This window comes from Pantherophis guttatus, chromosome 4 (genome assembly GCF_059756535.1).
Source record: "Pantherophis guttatus breed Tessera chromosome 4, ASM5975653v1, whole genome shotgun sequence".
Classification (NCBI taxonomy): domain Eukaryota; kingdom Metazoa; phylum Chordata; class Lepidosauria; order Squamata; family Colubridae; genus Pantherophis; species Pantherophis guttatus.
Window position 1 is genome coordinate 43,898,366 of NC_142066.1, and position 19,320 is coordinate 43,917,685.

The following is a 19,320-nucleotide window of genomic DNA, read 5'->3' on the forward strand; positions in this document are numbered from 1 at the left end:
GGAAATGGTGACAATTGAACAAAACAATTTATTTTTACATTCAAATGTAAATAAAAGCAAAGACAAAAGACAGAAAGAAAGCAACTTACTCTGAGGTGCTCAGGTCCCTCTTGTACCTACAATTCAAAGAAACAGAGAGGTATTATATCCAATTAGAAAAAAAAGCAAATCATTTTATTTTTCAGTAATATATTTTTGAGAATTGCAAACATCCCCTTATGAGAGACAGTATGGCATAGTGGTTTAAAGCCCCATGGTAAGAACCAGGAGACTGTGGATAGTTATCCTACCTTAGACACAAAGCCACCCGGGTGACTCTGGGCCAGTCACTCTCTCTCAATCTTAGGGAGAAGGTAAGGATCAACCACATCAAAAATCTTACAAAGAAAACTGCAGAGATGAGCCCAGATAGTCATCAGGCATCCAAATTATGTGGAGGCCCAACTCCTTACCCCTCACCAACCATCCTCATATTCTCAGTTTACTCCCATACCCAATAAGAGACCCACAGCCTATTAAGTTATTGTTATGTTTTTGAAAAATGCTCCTAGACTTATTCCCAGTCAAAAGAGACAAGAATTTGAGAATATTTCATTGGCAGATATTAACATTTTTTTTTAATTGATTTATATGCCGCCCTTCTCCGGAGACTCAGGGCGGCTTACAGTGCGTTAAGCAATAGCCTTCATACTTTTGTATATTTTATAAAGTCAGCTTATTGCCCCCACAAACTGGGTCCTCAATTTACCTACCTTAGAAAGGATGGAAGGCTGAGTCAACCTTGAGCCTGGCGATATTCGAACTTACTTTAATTGCAGACAGCTGGTGTTAAATTACAGTGTTTCTGTCTGTTGAGCTAAACCAGGCTCTTTAGTTGCAAAGTGGTTCAGTTCTCTCTGCAATGAGCTTTAATGCTTCTGGCTTTTTATGCATTAATTAAGCCTCAGTGCAAGACAAGTTCCCACTGGATGTTTCCAATATAAATGCTACTGTTATTAATAAGGGGACTGATATGCTCGATAAATTGTTGGAGAACTTCCTTGATTACACCGCTGATTACCAGGATCAATTCAGTTGAGGAAAGTACCCTCTTCCTCCATATGCATCTTTTCCAAAGCTGTTTACTATGGAGAGGAGCAGAACTATCCAGATAGGAGGGACTGTTTCTTTAAATTACAGGTAGTGACTTACAACCATTCATTTAGTAACCATTTGAAGTTACAACTGCACTGAAAAAAGGGACGTACACGACCATGGCATCATTCTCATGGTCACATGATCAAAATTTGAACACTTAGAAACCGGTTCATATTTATGACAGTTGCAGTGTTTCAGGGACATATTTACAACCTTCTGACATGCAAAGTCAATGGGGAAGCCAGATTCACTAAACAACAGTGTTACTACTTAACAATCGAAGTGATTCACTTAACAACTGTGGCAAGAAAGGTGATAAAATTGGACAAAAATCATTTAACCACTGTCTCACTTAGCAAAAGAAATTTTGGACTCAATTGTGGTCATACGTTGATGTAACTATTTTTATTTCTATAAATAAATATAATTCAGTACTAACAGATTCTGGACATTTATCTTTAATGTTTTAATGTGAATCCTACTCAGAATGAAGGGTTGGACTTGGTACATTCTAATTTATTTTACAGGTAGTCTTCGACTTATTACTGCAAAATTTCTGTCGCTAAACAAGACAGTTGTTAAGTGATTTTTGTTCCATTTTATGATCTTTCTTGCCAGAGTTGTTAAGTGAATCATTACAGTTATTAAGTTAGTAATATGGCAGTTAAGTGAATCTGGCTTCCCCGCTGATTTTGCTTGTCGGAAGCTTACAAAAGATAATCACATGATCTTGGGAAATACCAATGGTCATAAGTATGAAACAATTGCCAAGCAATTGTGAGATCATTCGTAGTTTCAGGGTGAGGTATCATCAATATACTGATGATACTCAGTTATACATCTCCACCCCGGACCATCCCGGGGATGCCCTTTCCGTGATGTCCTGATGCCTGGAGGTGGTGCGGGCCTGGATGGGTAGAAACAGGCTCAGACTCAACCCCTCCAAGACTGAGTGGCTGTGGATGCCGGCACCTCGTGTTCTAGAGATCCCATCTCTTTTGATGGGGGGGGGGGAGATTCTTGCTCCTGTTGAAAGGGCTCACAACTTTGGTGTCCTCCTGGATTCCCAGCTGTCTCTGGAAGATCATCTGACAGCCGTGACCAGGGGGCTTTCGCACAGGTTCGCCTGGTGCGCCAGTTGCGCCCTTTCCTGGACCGAGATGCCCTTCGCACAGTCACTCATGACCTGGTTACTTCTCATTCGGATTACTGCAACTCTCTCTACATGGGGCTGCCCTTGAGGTGCACCCAGAGGCTCCAGCTGGTCCAGAATGCAGCCGCGCGGGTTGTTACGGGAGCTCCCCATTACTCCTATATAACACCTCTCCTGCGCGAGCTGCACTGGTTACTGGTGGTCCTCCAGATCCGCTTCAAGGCGCTGGTACTCACCTATAAAGCCCTACATGGCTTAGGTCCAGGGTACTTGCAGGACCATCTCCTGCCTGTCTCCCACCGTCCTGTCTGCTCACATAGGGCTGCCCTCCTCAGGGTACCGTCAGCCAGACAATGTTGGCTGGCGACGTCCAGGGGTAGGGCATTCTCTGTGGGCACTTCTACCCTCTGGAATGAGTTACCCACCGAGCTCCAGACAGCGCCTGATCTCCACTCCTTTCGTCAGGGCCTAAAGACCTGGCTATGTCAACAAATGGGCTGAGTTCTGATTCTGGGGTTTTATTATTTATTATTTTGATTTTAATTGGTTTTAATTAGACTCTTCTTTTATCATTGTATGTTTCTAGCTTGTGTTCGCCACCCTGAGTCCTTTGGGAGAAGGGCGGCATATAAATTTGTGTTAAATAAATAAATGTTAAATCTGAATTCTGATCACATGACCATGGGGATGTTGCAATGGTCATAAGTGTGAAAACTATGAGTCACTTTTTTCAGTGCCATTATAATTTCGAACAATCAGTAAATTAATTATTGTAAGTCAAGGACTACCCGTATTATGATTTTAAATTTCTGGTTTGTGCTCCTCGGAAATATTATTACGCAGATTATATATCTTGGTAGTTGCACTGTGGTATCAAATGGAGAAAGCAACCTTCTTCCTGAAACACAACTGAATGCAACCCAACAAATTTATTTAAAAAAATGATGACAAAAGAGAGAGGGGGGAGGGGGGGAGACAGAGAGAGAGGGAGAGAGAGGGAGGGAGAGAGAGAGGGAGGGAGGGAGAAAGGAAGAGACAGAAAGGGAGGGAGAGAGAGGGAGGGAGGGAGAGAGAGAGAGAGAGAGATGCAGAAATACGGAACAGCCTTTTGAGTCATTCTGTATTTTGCATTCTTATTTACTTCACATGTACCCAAGTATGTACCCTTTAGTGCCCAACTTACACGCCCTCTCGTCTACAGCACATGATGTAGGCCAAGATTAGAAAGAGTAGAAAGCCCAAGAGGAATGGAAGAAGGAAAGTAAGTAAGAAATCACTGAAAAATATCCTATCAGGAGCATCATCAGGAGGATTAAATTCAGTCCCTTCTTCAAGCACTCCATCTCCATAAACTGGCACCATTTCTGTATCATTTATAGTTGTAAGGTCTATCTGAGGAATATAAGAAAGAAAAATGAGAAAAGGGGTGACACTTTAGATCCCAGGATTCCTTAATTGCTCTCCCTCTCCCTCCAATAACAACTTTCTCCAACATCCTCTCACCAAAGTAAGATTACACCAATCAACTTGAAATTGAGGACTGAAGTGATCATAACAGGTAATGATAGGCTGTTGCTCCAATCTGCATCGGTAAAGATTGTCAGGTGACTTTGCCTCTGTTAAGCATGTAGTGAATGGATCCTTGGACCCCACTTTAACATAAACCCTGAAGGACAAACATAGAACATATTAATGATTACAGACCTGGGAGAGTGCATCCTTTTGTTCTAACTTGAAATACACTCTTGGCCACTGAGTGATATATAATAAGGACCACACACCAATAAATAGATAAGACCAGAATGAAGAATTGGGCAGAGTCAGGGCAGAAAGAAAAATATACTTGAATTAAGTGTAATTGCAATAAAATTTAACTTCTTCATAGTTGGATTACTCAATTATATTTAATAATTCACCACCTCAATGATTACAATTCAATGGCAAATTTTAGAGAGGCTCCAGAGGCTAAATCCAAGGAGAGAGCATACAGGTGGCCCTGATGCTTCAGACCGTATAGGAGAGAAACCTACAAAATGAACTGAATTAAGTCCTTCCAATCAAAGATCTTAATTCTGCTATAATCTTACTTCAGTTTCTTGAGCAATTGCCACTCAAAACTTTAACAACTGTGCTTTGATTGTCATTTCCAGGGTCACGTTTCTTACCCTTCTTTCCTGTTTTCAATTGGCAAAGGTACACGGCCTCCCCGGTCTAATGCTGAGGTAATATTAATGACAGTCAAGCCTTCTTGATCCCACATGCTACCTACAGCTTCTTGGAAAAGTTCTTGGACATCTTTCGGAAGCATTTCCTCAACATCCCAGTTCTTCACAAAGAAATCGGCTTGATATGGCATATCTCCATCTTCAGATAAAGGACAGAAAAAAGGGAGGTGGGGAAAGGCAAGTGAGAAGTACCCATTTCTGAGGGATTCATGCCATGCTTCTTAAGATAAAGTTTGGACATTGCCTACTTTAAGCAAGCAGACAACCTGCCTTCTTTCAAAGAAACATTAATATTGTAATGTTAACTAAGGGATTTTCCATGACTCAAAGCTAAAAGTTAGAAGCCAAATTAATCAAAGATCATATCCATGTTAAAGCTATCGGGTATTTTTTATTGCTTACGAACCATTTACCTGGAGATAATGAAATGCGTATTTCCATTGTTTGCCTCACAGTCTCAAATGTATATCTGTTATAGGCCATCACCTACACCAGAGAAGCAACAGGTTACTGGGTTATTGTACAAGTGTTCGTTGTTCTCTCTCTTTTTGTATATCTATTTATCTATTGCCTGAAAAGAAAGAAAATTCTTCCTCCTCATTTTCTAAAAAATACAGTTATTAAAGCCAAATAATTGTCTCAGAACACAAATGCCGGAAGGCAAATCTTTCTTCCATCAATTTGGAAATCTGAGATGAGGCTTCCCAGTATAGTGAACATTTCAGAATCAGAAAGCCAAATCTTACAATGTTTACAAACAAGGTTAGATTCTGACATCTTATTAACCAGATTTAGGAAAAAGGAAAAAAGGAAAAAAAAATAGATTACCAAATCTGGAAAACTGTATATAGGTAATCTTCAAATTACAATAATTCATTTAGTAACCATTTGAAGTTACAACAACACTGAAAAAAAGTAAGTTATGACCGTTTTTCACATAAATTCATATGCTTGGCAACTGACTCATATTTATGACAATTGCAGTGTCTCGAGGTCATATGATCACCTTTTGCAACCTCCTGACATGCAGAGTCAATGGGGAAGCTCGATGCATGTACCAACCATGTTACTAACTTAACAACTGAACTGACACTTAACAACTCTAGCAAAAAAGATTGTAAAATCTTAACAAAACTTACTTAACAACTGTCTTGCTTAGCAATAAAATTTTGGGCTTAATTGTGGTTGAGGACTCGTTGTATGTATACATTAGCATGATTTTCATCAGTAAGCTCATTAGGACAGGGATTCTTTGATCTTCTTGCTAATTGCCTCTGAAATAGCAAGAAGGTAGGAAGGTAACTATTTACCTCCCTGATATGGAAGGCATATGTAGCTATTCTAGCCTTGTGATATTTTGGAAACTATTGTTCTTGTTATGTATGTATCTATTTTGTGCGGGAAATTCAAATGCAACAATGCTTTGTGATTGGTTAACGGGTGTTTCAGTACTGTATATAAGGAGGGCTGTTGCCTGTGGTTCTTTGCTGAAGTCTCACCCTGAATTAAAGAGCTGTTGTCACTAGCTTGCTTGTGCCTCTCATTATTCCCGCGCTACAACATTGGCGACGAGGATGGGATTGAGGCCACAAGAAGCAAATCAAAAAGAGCTCTGAGTTTCAGCCAGGGTGACGGGCGAACACGGAGACATACGGCGATGTCTGCCTACGTTCCACCAAAACCCTTCGACCTGACCCGAGAGAAGTGGGGATCGTATTTGACCAGGTTCAAGTGTTCCTTAGAAGCAAGTGAAATGCAAGGGCTCTCTGCGAACCGAAAAAGAGCCCTCTTTTTGAGCCACTGCGGGCCAGACATTTTCGAGATGACCGAGTCCCTCTGTGAGCCAACCCCAGTCCAGACGGTTCCCTGAGACATCCTACAAGCAAACCTGAGAGCCCACTATGCTTCCGTTCCTTCGAAGTTTGTACAGTGCTACGAACTCCGGCAACGAGTACAAAGAGAAGGAGAACCGGTCAGCGCATATGTGGCTGCCCTTCGAAAAGCCACAACGCATTGCGACTACTGGGATCTAGATGACGTGCTACTCGAACAGTTGGTTTGTGGCATGAGAGACACTCGATTACAGAGGTGCCTTCTGGCAAGCCAGATTTAACGTTAGCCGGCGCGCTCAACGAAGCCAGAGCACACAAAGCATCCACTAAGGCTTCTGAAGCACTACAACGGCCACAGCCAAGCAAAGATGGCCCAAAGTCAGCCCCCGTTCACAGAGAAGAGGTGCAAACCAGTACAGAGAAAGAGTCAGACGAGGATGTCTTCCACACGGATAAGAAAAAGAGCGAGCAAAGTAGCCGCCACGAGAACTGTTCGAGTTGTGGCGGAAATCACAAGAGACAGTCCTGCAAATACAGAGATGCCATTTGCAGGCGCTGTGAAAAGAAGGGCCATCTGGCGAGAGTCTGTAGAGCTCAATTTCCGCGAAATAACAAGTCACGTGACTATTGCGACCAACCAGAACCGACACATTCAAAACAGCCAACCAGAGATGATGGCGCGAGAAAATGGCGCAAGAATCAAAAGCGAGAAACTTACAGCACGGGAATCGGCCAAGCCAGCATGTCTGCAGAGGAAAAAGTCTACATGAGAGTAGAAATTGAAGGGAGACCATGCGACATGGAAATCGACACCGGGTCTACCTGTCAATCATGTCCTGGGCTACGCTTAAATCGCTTCTACCGAAGATCCAGAAAAACCAGCTGTCACGGCAACGAGTTCGCCTCCTCAACTACCAAGGAAACCGAGTTCCTGTGGAAGGCGTGTGCACATTCCGGATCACCTACGGCGAGTTCCAGAAAGAGCTTCCCCTGACCATCATCAGCAAGCCGCTACCAAGTCTCCTGGGCCTAGCGTGGTTTTGAGCCCTCAGCATGGGCTTCACAGGTGTCCACAGCATCGGCAGACCATCGCTTAAAGAAAACCTCCTACACGAATTTCAGGACGTTTTTGAAGAGACACTAGGCAAGTACGTGGGGACCCCTATCTCTTTTAATTTAGACCCTAATGTAGCCCAAATTAGGTTAAAGGCAAGACAAGTACCATTTGCCCTAAAACCAAAAATAGACGCAGAACTTGACAAATTAATCAAGCAGGGGGTGCTAGTTCCCGTACATCATGCTAAGTGGGAAACCCCAATAGTCATGCCAGTTAAGTCAGACGGATCGATCAGAATCTGCGCTGATTATAAATGCACGATCAATAAGGCGTTGCAACAGGGCGCCTATCCCATTCCAATCGTCCACCATCTACTTCACTCCCTGGGCCCTGGCAAGATATTTGCCAAGTTAGACCTTGCGCAGGCGTACCAGCAGCTGCTGGTAGATGACGCTATGGCAGAATCACAAACTATAGTAACGCACAGAGGTGCATTCAAATGCACTAGACTACAGTTTAGGGTTAGCATTGCCCCAGGGCTTTTCCAGAGCACCATGGAGTGCCTCCTACAAGGACTCCCGGGGGTTGTCCCCTATTTTGACAATGTCCTCATTAGTGGTCAGAATGAGGTGCAACTTGGAGATAGAGTTAGACAAGTCCTAACCAGGTTTAGAGAAGTGGGACTGAAACTCAAAAAGTCCAAATGTAAAATTGCGGTATCCTCCGTAGAATTTTTGGGCTACTGAATCGATGGCACAGGCATTCACGCCACAGAAAGCAAAGTAAGGGCCATCCAAAATGCACCCATGCCCAAATCGAAGCCCGAACTGCAGGCTTTCTTGGGACTTCTAAACTTTTACACCATGTTCCTCAAAGACAAAGCCACCATTGCGGAACCATTGCATAGACTACTAGGAAAAAACGTTCCCTGGGTGTGGGGCAAATCTGAAGCGGCCGCATTTAGGGCGGTAAAAAAACTTTTGTTGAAGACAGCTTCCTTATACAGTATAACTCTGAATTGCCGCTTGTACTTGTTTGCGATGCGTCCCCTTTTGGTGTGGGCGCTGTGTTGAGCCATAGACTACCGAATGGGTTAGAGGCGCCCATTGCTTATTACTCTCACACTTTTGTCTAGTGCAGAATGAAATTACAGCCAGCTGGACAGGGAGGCCTTAGCGGCTGTAGCGGGGGTCAAAAAATTTCACGAATATTTGTTTGGCCGAACTTTTGAACTTATCACGGACCATCAGCCATTGCTGGGACTTTTGGCTGGTGACAAACCAACCCCGGCCGCTCTCTCCCCCCGGATGACCAGATGGTCTATTTTCCTGGCTGCTTACTTGTACAGACTAATCCACCGACCGGGCCGGACTCTGGGCCATGCTGAATCCCTCAGCCGATGTCCCTTGCCCAATCTATTGGAAAACCCAACTCCAGAAGCCCCTGTCTTATTGATCGATGTTGTGTCCCTGGGGCCCCTCTCATCTGGCGAGGTGGCGAGGGCTTCTGCCAAAGACTCTGTTTTACGTACTGTAATGGGCTGGGTCATGCAAGGTTGGCCAACCAAGGTGGACAGTGGGGATTTTCAATTGTTCTTCAACAAAAAGAATGAATTGTCTATGTTGGGAGGCTGCTTGCTGTGAGGCGACAGGGTGGTTATTCCCTTTCGTTTACGGTATCGGGTGCTAGAGTTGCTGCACGAAGGGCACCCTGGTATAGTTAGAATGAAAAGTCTGGCTCGGAGCTATGTGTGGTGGCCACATCTTGACCAAGACGTCACTGAGTGGGTGGGGATCCCACCCGGATCCTCCTGTACCTCCCGTTAGAGAGTGGGAAAAGCCAAAGGGACCATGGGGGAGGATCCATATCGATTTTGCAGGCCCCTTCCACGGCCAGAATTTTCTCATAATCGTAGATGCTTTTTCTAAGTGGCTAGAAATAGCTTTGATGCCCTCAACCACTTCTGAGGCCATAATTAAAGTCCTCAGGAAACTTTTCACGACTCACGGTTTGCCAGACACCCTGGTCTTTGATAATGGGCCCCAATTCACAGCAACCCAATTTGAAGGTTATCTGGCCGAGTTAGGCATATGACACGCATTATCTGCTCTTTTTCATCCGGCTTCGAATGGCCTTGCAGACAGATTCATACGAACGGCCAAAGAAGCACTGTCCCGACTCAATGTGGGAGACTGGCAAGCTAGGATTGATCAATTCTTAGCAATACAACATGCAACCCCATGCACTACCATAGGGCGCAGCCCAGCAGAGTTTTTAATGGGCCGTAAACTCAGGTGCACTCTCAACCGCTTACACCCAAACTACTCCACAGATAATTACAAGGGGAAAGAGAGAGAATTAAGACAATTCCAAATCGGAACCCCGGTATTCGCTAGGAATTATGCCAATGGCCCACTGTGGATCAGGGGAATTATTGTGGGGATCACCGGTCCGAAATCATACACAGTGGACGTAGGGCAAGGTAAAATTTGGAGAAGGCACATAGATCAATTGCATAAACGTTTGAATTGTGAAGCCTGTGAAAACTCCAACACTGTAAAACCTAACTTCCAAAGTTTCCCCGAAACAGCTATCTCAAGCCCGAGTAAACCGGAATACTTATCGGTCAAGCCTGAGTTCCAGCGCCACCCCTGTGAGTCGACACTCCCAGCTGGAGATGGCCATGCCTCTGGAGAAATCCAGGAGGTTCCATTGGCGGAGCCAGGAGAGACAGGAGGTCCCTCTGACCGGCTCGATGCCTCTCCAGCAACTGAACTGCACAGGTCAACCAGAGTAAAGTCACACCCTGGTCACCTGCGTGATTTTGTATGTAAATATGTAAATAGATAGGATAAGTGCCTTCTGGGAATGGAGGGGTGTTATGTATGTATCTATTTTGTGCGGGAAATTCAAATGCAACAATGCTTTGTGATTGGTTAACGGGTGTTTCAGTACTGTATATAAGGAGGGCTGTTGCCTGTGGTTCTTTGCTGAAGTCTCACCCTGAATTAAAGAGCTTTTGTCACTAGCTTGCTTGTGCCTCTCGTTATTCCCGCGCTACAACAGTTCTCTTTCCAGATTCAGAGAAATCCATTACAAAGAAATATTCCTGTATTATAACTGATAGTTGAGAGCCCATTTGATGCAGTGGTTAAGGCATCAGGCTAGAAATCAGGAAACTATGCTTACTAGGCCTGAAGCCAGATGGAAGATCTTGAGTCAATCACTCTTTCTCAGCCCTATTAAGTAAGTAATGGCATAGCACTCTTGAAATTGCAACCTTTGTGATTTCCGTCTTAGTGGTGCCCAACCCCAGCCCCATTGAGTTTCCAAACCCAGACACATTCAACCAAATACACTTGCTGAAACTTAAACTAAATTGCATTGTGCCCCCCAAAACCTTTCACAGAATGCAGTTATAGTTTTTAAGCCCCTGCTGTAAAAGGTAATAAAATGCAATGTTGAGAAAGCTTCACTTGAGACGCAGGAAAACAAATATAACATTCTGAAAAGCAGACACAAAACCTCAATGGTCTGTTTGCCGATGTCCTTATCTGTGGGAGCTCCGTAAAGGTATCCTGTGTCAAAGGGGGTACGTTGAATGAAGCGTATCCAGCGAGGCAGATCAGGGTGATGCAGAAGATTAGCATGGAAAGTGATGGGAGGATCAAACGAGGATTCTTCTGAAAATTTTTAAATGCAGTCCAAGTTAAATGTGGTTTTCTCCCACAATAAAGGAGATGCTGTTGCGAAGTTCCGAACTTGAATGATACAATACTTGTACAAAATGAAGATGTTTTTTCACCTAAATAATTTTAATTTAAAAAGGGGAGAATTTTCTTTAAAAGGCTAATATTATGATAATAGCATCAGACTCCATTAACAACTAACTATATATTTGTTTTTTTTATCTGTACAATCCCCATCTCAGACACACCAACAACAGCCAAGCCTCCTACAACTGACCCCATCCCATTCGGCCCCCCACCTCTGGTGATTACAGGTCTATTTTACAGACAAAGGCCAGGAAAAGCACCAGGTCCAGACAAGATAACTCCTTCTTGCTTAAAAGCTTGTGCTGACCAACTGGGCCCCATCTTCACATGCAACTTTAATAAATCACTAGAGATGTGCTATGTTCCTTCTTGCTTCAAACGTTCTACTATCATCCCAGTCAGGGGTGAAATCTACTTACCTTCCTTACCGGTTCGGAAGTGCACACACCGCACACGCATCACATGTATGCGCAGAGGGTAAAAAACACATTACTTCCTGGTTAAAACCAGGAAGTAACGACACCCGGGCAGGTGGATGGAGCTTCGCGCTGCCATCGCTACTGGTTCTCCGAACCACCTGCCGCAATCACTACCGGATCGCCTGATCTGGTCCGAACCAGGAGCATTTCACCCCTGATCCCAGTGCCAAAGAAACCCTCCATCAAGGAACTGAATGACTTCAAACCGGTTGCTCTAACATCTGTAGTTATGAAAACCTTTGAAAGGCTGGTGCTGGCCCACCTGAAAACCATCATGGATCCACTGTTAGATCCCTTGCAATTTGCAAATAGATTGACAGAGGATGCTATTAATATGGCTCTGCAGTACATCCTACAACATCTTGAATCTCCAAAGACCTATGCAAAGGTCCTCTTTGTAGACTTCACCTCAGCATTCAATACCATCATTCCAGATATTCTTCTAACCAGGGTGGATTTGATTTAAATCGAATTGATTTAAATCACAATTTAAAACATGATTTAAATCACTAGTAAAATGGCTTGATTTAAATCAACTCGATTTAAATCATATTTTTTAAAGAGCAACTGTCATCTCTGCTACTCCTTTGACCCATTGTTGACTCACCAATAGTCCCAGTGTTGCAGAATATACATCCTCATGCTACATAACTAAGCTCCATTTCATGCTGAATAAAGTAAATTATTTATGTATCTTAAATAGAAAACTATCTTACAATAGATTTTTACCCCAAAAGTTTTTTATTAAAATAAATTTGCTAAAAATAAAAAAAATCTGATTTAAATAAAAAAAATCTGATTTAAATAAAAAAAAATCTGATTTAAATAAAAAAAATCCGATTTAAATCAAAAAAATCTGATTTTTTTGATTTTTTTTTAAAAAACCATTGATTTTTATCCACCCTGCTTCTAACTAAACTAAATCAGCTAGCTGTACCTGACCACACTTGTAAATGGATCATAAACTTCCTAACGAACAGGAAGCAGCAGGTGAAGCTAAGCAAAATCACATCAGATACCTGTACAATTGAACAACTAGCCTTGTGATGGAACTGGAACAATCTTGAACTAAACATTCTCAAAACCATAGAAATAGTGGTAGATTTTAGGAGAAACTCTCCTATATTACCTCCTCTTACAATACTAGGCAACAGAGTATCAACAGTAGAGACCTTCAAGTTTCTAGGTTCTGTCATATCTCAAGACTTAAAATGGACACCTAACATTAAAAACGTCATCAAAAAAGCACAGCAAAGAATGTTCTTTGTGCACCAACTCAGAAAGCTCAGATTGCCCAAAGAGCTGCTGATCCAGTTCTACAGAGGAATTATTTAATCTGTCATCTGCACCTCTGTAACTGTCTGGTTTGGCTCTGCAACCCAACAAGACAGACACAGACTTCAGAAGGTAATTAGAACTTCCAAAAAAACCCCAAAAAAACCCAATTGCTACCAATTTGCCTTCTATTGAGGACCTGTATACTGGACGAGTCAAAAAGAGGGCTGTGAAAATATCTATAGACCCCTCACATTTTGGACATAAATTGTTTCAAGTTCTACGCTCAAAACGACGTTATAGAGCATTGCACACCAGAACAACTAGACACAAGGACAGTTTTTCCCCATATGCCATCACTCTGCTAACAACTAATTCCCACAATACTGTGAAATTATTTACTAAGACTGTTTTACTATTATTCTTTTCATCCTTCCTATTATCTATCTCCTCCTACTTATGACTATAAACTTGTTGCTTGTATCTTTATGATTTATATTGTTTTATTTAGTTTCATAGTTTAATTTGATTGTTTATTTATTATCCTATGACTATCACTAAGTATTGTATCTTATGATTCTTGATGAATGCATTTTTATGTACTCTGAGCTTATGCAGCGAAGACAAATTCCTTGTGTATCCAATCACACTTGGCCAATAAAGAATTCTATAAATACAATAAAATCTGTCTTTTGGAAATCAAGAATAGGACTAGGATTATTAGGGCAACATTAGTAGAATGCTTTTTTTTCCTTCTATTATCAGTCAGCCAGTGTTGGGAGGGGGAGTGGTTTCCTAGAATAACTGGCAGAAAACAGAAGATACTGTATTTTCAACAGGCTACTAATTTTGGAAATTTCACCAAAACATTCTTTTATTTTGCATTAATCTAGTGACACAAAGTATTCCCCTGCTTCTTACAATAAAGCTCTAAATTCGTGTTTTTCAGATTTTGCAACTTTAAGTTATGTGGACTTTAACTACCAGAATTCTCCAACCAGTATATTGTCTAGACTCTAGGGAATTCTCAAAGCTAAAGTTCACACAACTTAAAACTTGCCAAGTTTCAGAAATACTACTTTAAATCATGCAGACCCTTTGCATCTCATTGTAACCTTCAGCATTCTGAAATTCCACTGCTAAAATCTGGCAGCAAAATGGCCAATTGGTAGGGTGGTTTTTCAGAGTTTTTTTTTTTAAAACAGTATAGTAGGCAAACTATTCTCATTCTACTTTTAAAACCCATCAGATATCCCAAAATTACTTCACCAAAATTCTGCTAATTTGCCATCAAATATTGGTTGCTTTGGGGCTTTCTTTTTTTAGGGGTAAGTGGTAACTTTAAAGGTCAAAACAGAAGCAATTTCACTCCACAGTCATTCCACTGACATTCTGTTATCAATCTAAGGTTTTAAGAAATTGAATTATATTAAATATATAACTCAAGCAACCTTACATTCATTAACATTTCAAAAACTATTATTAATATTGATGTAACTGTTTCCTTATTATCTAAGTGATCACAGTGTTAACAATTTCTAGTTAATATAGTATAAAAACCACTTGTACCTTGATAATATAACATTATTAGCCACCTATAATACAAGAAAACAATAAATTTGGGAGAAAAAAAAAGTTTCTGATTCTTCAAAGGTTTTATGGTTTGAGCTCCACGAAAAACAAGACCTTAGAAAAAATGAGTGTCTCAGTTCAGGCAAAGTTCTGTCCCATTGCAACCAGCTTTGTAATTTGATCACATTAGGAACAGCTGGGTAGCAACTGATTCTCTTATCTTGCAGACCGGCAGGAAGGCAAGAGAGAAGGTTAGATAGGTTTTACTTGTATGTGTGCATGAGAGTGAGAGAGAAAGGTAGGTAGGTAGGTAGGTAGGTAGGTAGGTAGGTAGGTAGGTAGGTAGGCAGGCAATAGGCAGATGACAGAAGGGGTGTTTGTGTGTGTATGTGTGTATGAATGAATGAATGATATCAACAAAGTAATGACAAATGTATGGCAAAACTCAGAAAAGGCAGAAAGAAAACAAAATAAAAGAACATGTTTGAATTGCTTACCATTGTCCTCCATAGAGAAAGGGAAAGTATCCTTAAAGTCCTCTCTGTCCAGCTCATGGATGAAAATTTCTCCAACCTCCGCATGGAGATTGAGAATAGGAAGGCTGGCTGCCAAACCCCCAATGAAAATAACCCCTAGCAGAAAGTAGAGAAAGTAGCAGTTTAGAAACAAAACCTCTTTTGGTATAAAGACAATGTTTATTTTATCTTCCTTACTTTCAGAAGACTGAGCTTCAGGAAAACGTACAGAACTGGTAGTCCTCGACTTACAACAGCAGGTGAGCCCAAAATTTCCATTGCTAAGCAAGACAGTTGTTCAGTGAATTTCCCCCCATTTTACAACCTTTCTTACCACAGTTGTTAAATGAATCACTGCAGTTGTTAAATTAGTAAGATGACTGTTAAGTGAATCTGGCTTCCCCATTGACTTTGCTTGTCAGAAGGTCACAAAAAGTGATCACATGACCCTGGGATACTGCAAACCGTCATAAATATGAGTCAGTTGCCAAGCATATTCTGTAAGCCGCTTGGAGTTGCCATGGGTGAATAGGCAGCAATATAAATTTAATAAGTAAATAAAATAAATAAATATGAATTTTGATTGCATGACCGTGGAGATGCTGCAATGGTTGCGTGAAAAATGGTCTTACTTTTTTCAATGTCATTGTAACTTCAAACAGTGACTAAATGAACTGTTGTAAGTCGAGGACTATTTGTATATCCAGTTGAAGCAAGATTTTTGCATATCTGCAAAAATCTGCACATTTGTGCTCCTGCTAAAAATGAAACAGAAATTTGAAATCATGTGGCCTGGAAATAGATTAAACTATAACACAGAATGTGCCTTAAACACAGATAATACATACATTTTCCTTGGGTTTAAATCCTTTTAAATTGAATTAAGCCATTTTCATCATGATTATGATATTCTTCTAGTGATTGTTTTTTTTTTATTTAATAGATTTCTGTAGGTTATTTATAGGCTCCATTAGATGGTTTTCTCACTGATTTAACTTTTTTTGGATAATTACAAAGAGAACCTCTTGAAGAAGAGTTACAAAATCACATTATAAAATATTATTATAATGTAAGCAGGACTGGAAATGCAAACTTTAAATGAGATTTTGCATTTATTTATTTATTTAGCATACAATGTGAAATATATGCAATAGTAGCAATAGTAAGGATATATAGAAGGAACACATAATAATGTGATATACATACAGTGGAGATGCGTGGTCAATTTTGTAAGGCATAAGAAATTCAAGAAGTCGAATATTAAGTTGTAAACTACATTTTAAAATGTGTTAGTTCATGTAAATAAAAGTGTTGATATCTAGGCCATTTTTTTAATTAAACGTGGTGTTTGTTAATTGGAGAAAGTTTGTTTTTCCTGCTTGTAAGCTCTCAGACACCAGGTAATCACTATGTGGACCAGTGCGTACTGGACAGCCCCATAGTCGCATTCAGGGGACGATACTCTGCCTCATTTAAACAGAGTCATTCATACCATGTAAGGTATGAATTTGATTCAAAGTTTTCCAGTACTAATGGGTAGTATCAAAACCTGCTAATTTTTCTGTTGGATTAGTTATATTTTGGGGGGTGGAGGTGGGGGGGGTTGGATTCTGGCTGTAATAAAGTTTCATGAGTACTTATTCAGATAAGTAGAGATGGAGACTTGTAATATTAGTACACAGAGATATTTATACCTGTTTCCTTTTAAAGGAATTCTGGGAATTGAAGTCTACACATCTTAACATTACCCAGACTGAGAAACACTGGTACATATTAAATATGCATTTAATACTGTTTCAGAAGGAATGGGAAAGCTTCTCAATTTTGTCATATGTCACCGACCAGATGGTTCCATCCCAGGCGCCTGATGGATCCCGAAAGGTTCCTGAAGGAGTTGGGCCGTTTCCTGAGACCCTGGCACATGACCCGACTGAAGACCTGGTGGCTGCCTGGGAGAGTGCGGCCGCTGGAGCTTTGGACCGCATCGTGCCTTTGCAGCCTCTGACCCAATGCCGATCTCAATTGGCTCCTTGGTTCTCCAAGGAACTGAGAGAGATGAAGCACCGGAAAAGACGCCTAGAGAGCATCTGGAGGACTAGTCAATCCGATTCTGACTGGACACTGGTGAGGTCTTATATCAAGACCTACCTAGTGGTGATAAAAGCGGCAAAATCTAACCATTTTTCTGCTCTTATCGCATCTGCAGAGAACCGCCCAGCCGCTCTGTTTAGGGTGACCCACTCCCTTCTTCGGGGGGGGAGTGCGGGAAGATCGCTTGCAGGGTCGAGCTGAGGATTTTGTGCAATTCCTGCATGATAAAGTCGCTCGGATTCGGGAAGGCTTGGACTCCGACTGGATGAGTCCAGGGGAGGAGACGAGGGTAGGTCTTGAGAATATTATCTGGGAGGAGTTTGATCCTGTGGCTCCCGAGGATGTGGACAGGGTTCTGGGTAAGATTAGTGCTGCCATGTGTTTATTGGACCCGTGTCCCTCCTGGTTGGTACTGGCCTCCCAGGAGGTTACACGAGGCTGGCACCAGGGGATTATAAGTGCTTCTTTGAGTGAGGGTGCCTTTCCTGCTGCCTTGAAAGAGGCGGTGGTGAGGCCCCTCCTCAAGAAGCCTTCCCTGGACCCGGCAGAATTAGCTAACTCCGGTCTCCAACCTTCGTTTTGTGGCGAAGGTTGTTGAGAGTGTGGTGGCATGACAGCTTCCCCAGTACCTGTATGAAGCTATCTATCTGGACCCGTACCAGTCGGGCTTCAGGCAGGGGTACAGCACAGAAATGGCATTGGTCGCACTGGTGGATGATCTGGAGGGCTAGGGACAGGGGTTGCTCCTCTGCCTGGTTCTATTAGATCTCTCAGCGGCTTTTGATACCATCGACCATGGTATCATGCTGCAACAGTTGAGGGGGCTGGGAATAGGGGGCACCGTCCTGCGGTGGTTCTCCTCCTTCATCTCCGACCGTTTGCAGTTTGTGTTGGCAGGGAGGCAGAGGTCGACCTCGAGGCACCTCGCATGGGGAGTGCCGCAAGGGTTGGTCCTCTCGCCCCTTCTGTTCAACATTTATGTGAAGCCACTGGGTGAGATCATCCATGGTTTTGGGGTGAGAGTCCATCAGTATGCTGATGACACTCAGCTGTACATCTCCACCCCAGACCACCCCAACAATGCCCTTGATGTGATGTCTCGCTGCCTGGAGGCCGTGTAGGTCTGGATGGGGAGAAATAGGCTCAGACTCAACCCTTCCAAGACCGAGGGGCTGTGGCTTCCGGCGTCTCAATATAGTCAGCTGGTGCCATCGCTGACTATTGGGGGTGAATCTCTGCCCCACACAGAGAGGGCTCACAATCTGGGTGTCCTCCTGGAGACATGGCTGTCTTTAGAAGAGCATATGACAGCTGTGGCCAGGGGGGCTTTTTATCAGGTTCACCTGATTCGCCAGTTGCAGCCCTTTCTGGACCGGGATGCCTTGGGCACGGTCACTCACGCCCTTGTCACCTCCCACCTGGACTACCGTAATGCTCTCTACATGGGGCTCCCCTTGAAGAGCACTTGGAGGCTCCAAATGGTCCAGAATGCGGCCGCGTGGTTGGTTATGGGCGCAACTCGTTGTGCCCATGTGACACCCCTCCTGCGCAAGCTGCACTGGTTCCCAGTGGTCTTCCGGGTGCGATTCAAGGTGCTGGTTACCACCTTTAAAGCGCTCCATGGCATAGGACCCGGGTACCTTCGAGACCGACTTCTGCCACCAATAGCCTCCCACCGGCCAGTCCGCTCCCACAGAGAGGGTCTCCTCAGGGTGCCATCGGCCAAGTTATGTCGGCTGGCGACACCCAGGGGGAGGGCCTTCTCTGTGGGAGCCCCTGCCCTGTGGAATGAACTGCGCCCGGAAATGCGTAAGATCTCCGACCTCCGTGTATTTCACTGTGCCCTCAAGACCCTGCTGTTCCGCCAGGCCGGGCTATCAATGTAATGATTTTAAATTGGGTGTTTTAAATTTTTGGGGTTTTAAATCTGAGCTGAAATTATTTAATAATTTTAATTATTTTTAATTGATGTCTGTCTTTGTGTTTTTAATAGGCTGTACACCGCCCTGAGTCCTTCGGGAGAAGGGCGGTATAGAAATTTATTTATTTATTTATTTATTTATTTATCTATTTATTTATTTATTTATTTATTTACTTCCAATATTAGTCTTTATTTGAGAGTGAGAAAATAGCAGAAGGAGGGTTTCAACATTTTGATTTCTCCTTCCAAGTTGTATTTCAAATAAATCTTTATCTGTGCTGTAAGGT

At 42.5% G+C, this 19,320-nt stretch overlaps 1 protein-coding gene across 4 annotated transcripts in view; it reads right to left on the minus strand.

The window, feature by feature from the left end:
- The window catches only part of SGCA (sarcoglycan alpha), a 71,456-nt gene that overhangs the window by 12,469 nt on the left and 39,667 nt on the right, over positions 1 to 19,320 (minus strand). For all 4 annotated transcript variants that reach the window (XM_034415444.3, XM_087893960.1, XM_087893961.1 and 1 more), the window contains 7 exons: positions 15,004 to 15,138; positions 10,930 to 11,087; positions 4,929 to 5,001; positions 4,456 to 4,654; positions 3,794 to 3,956; positions 3,474 to 3,682; positions 90 to 116 (listed from right to left, as the gene is read on the minus strand). In XM_034415444.3, coding sequence (XP_034271335.2) covers positions 90 to 116; positions 3,474 to 3,682; positions 3,794 to 3,956; positions 4,456 to 4,654; positions 4,929 to 5,001; positions 10,930 to 11,087; positions 15,004 to 15,016 — 842 coding nt within the window. In that variant the 5' untranslated portion in view covers positions 15,017 to 15,138. The remainder of the gene's footprint in view (positions 1 to 89; positions 117 to 3,473; positions 3,683 to 3,793; positions 3,957 to 4,455; positions 4,655 to 4,928; positions 5,002 to 10,929; positions 11,088 to 15,003; positions 15,139 to 19,320) is intronic.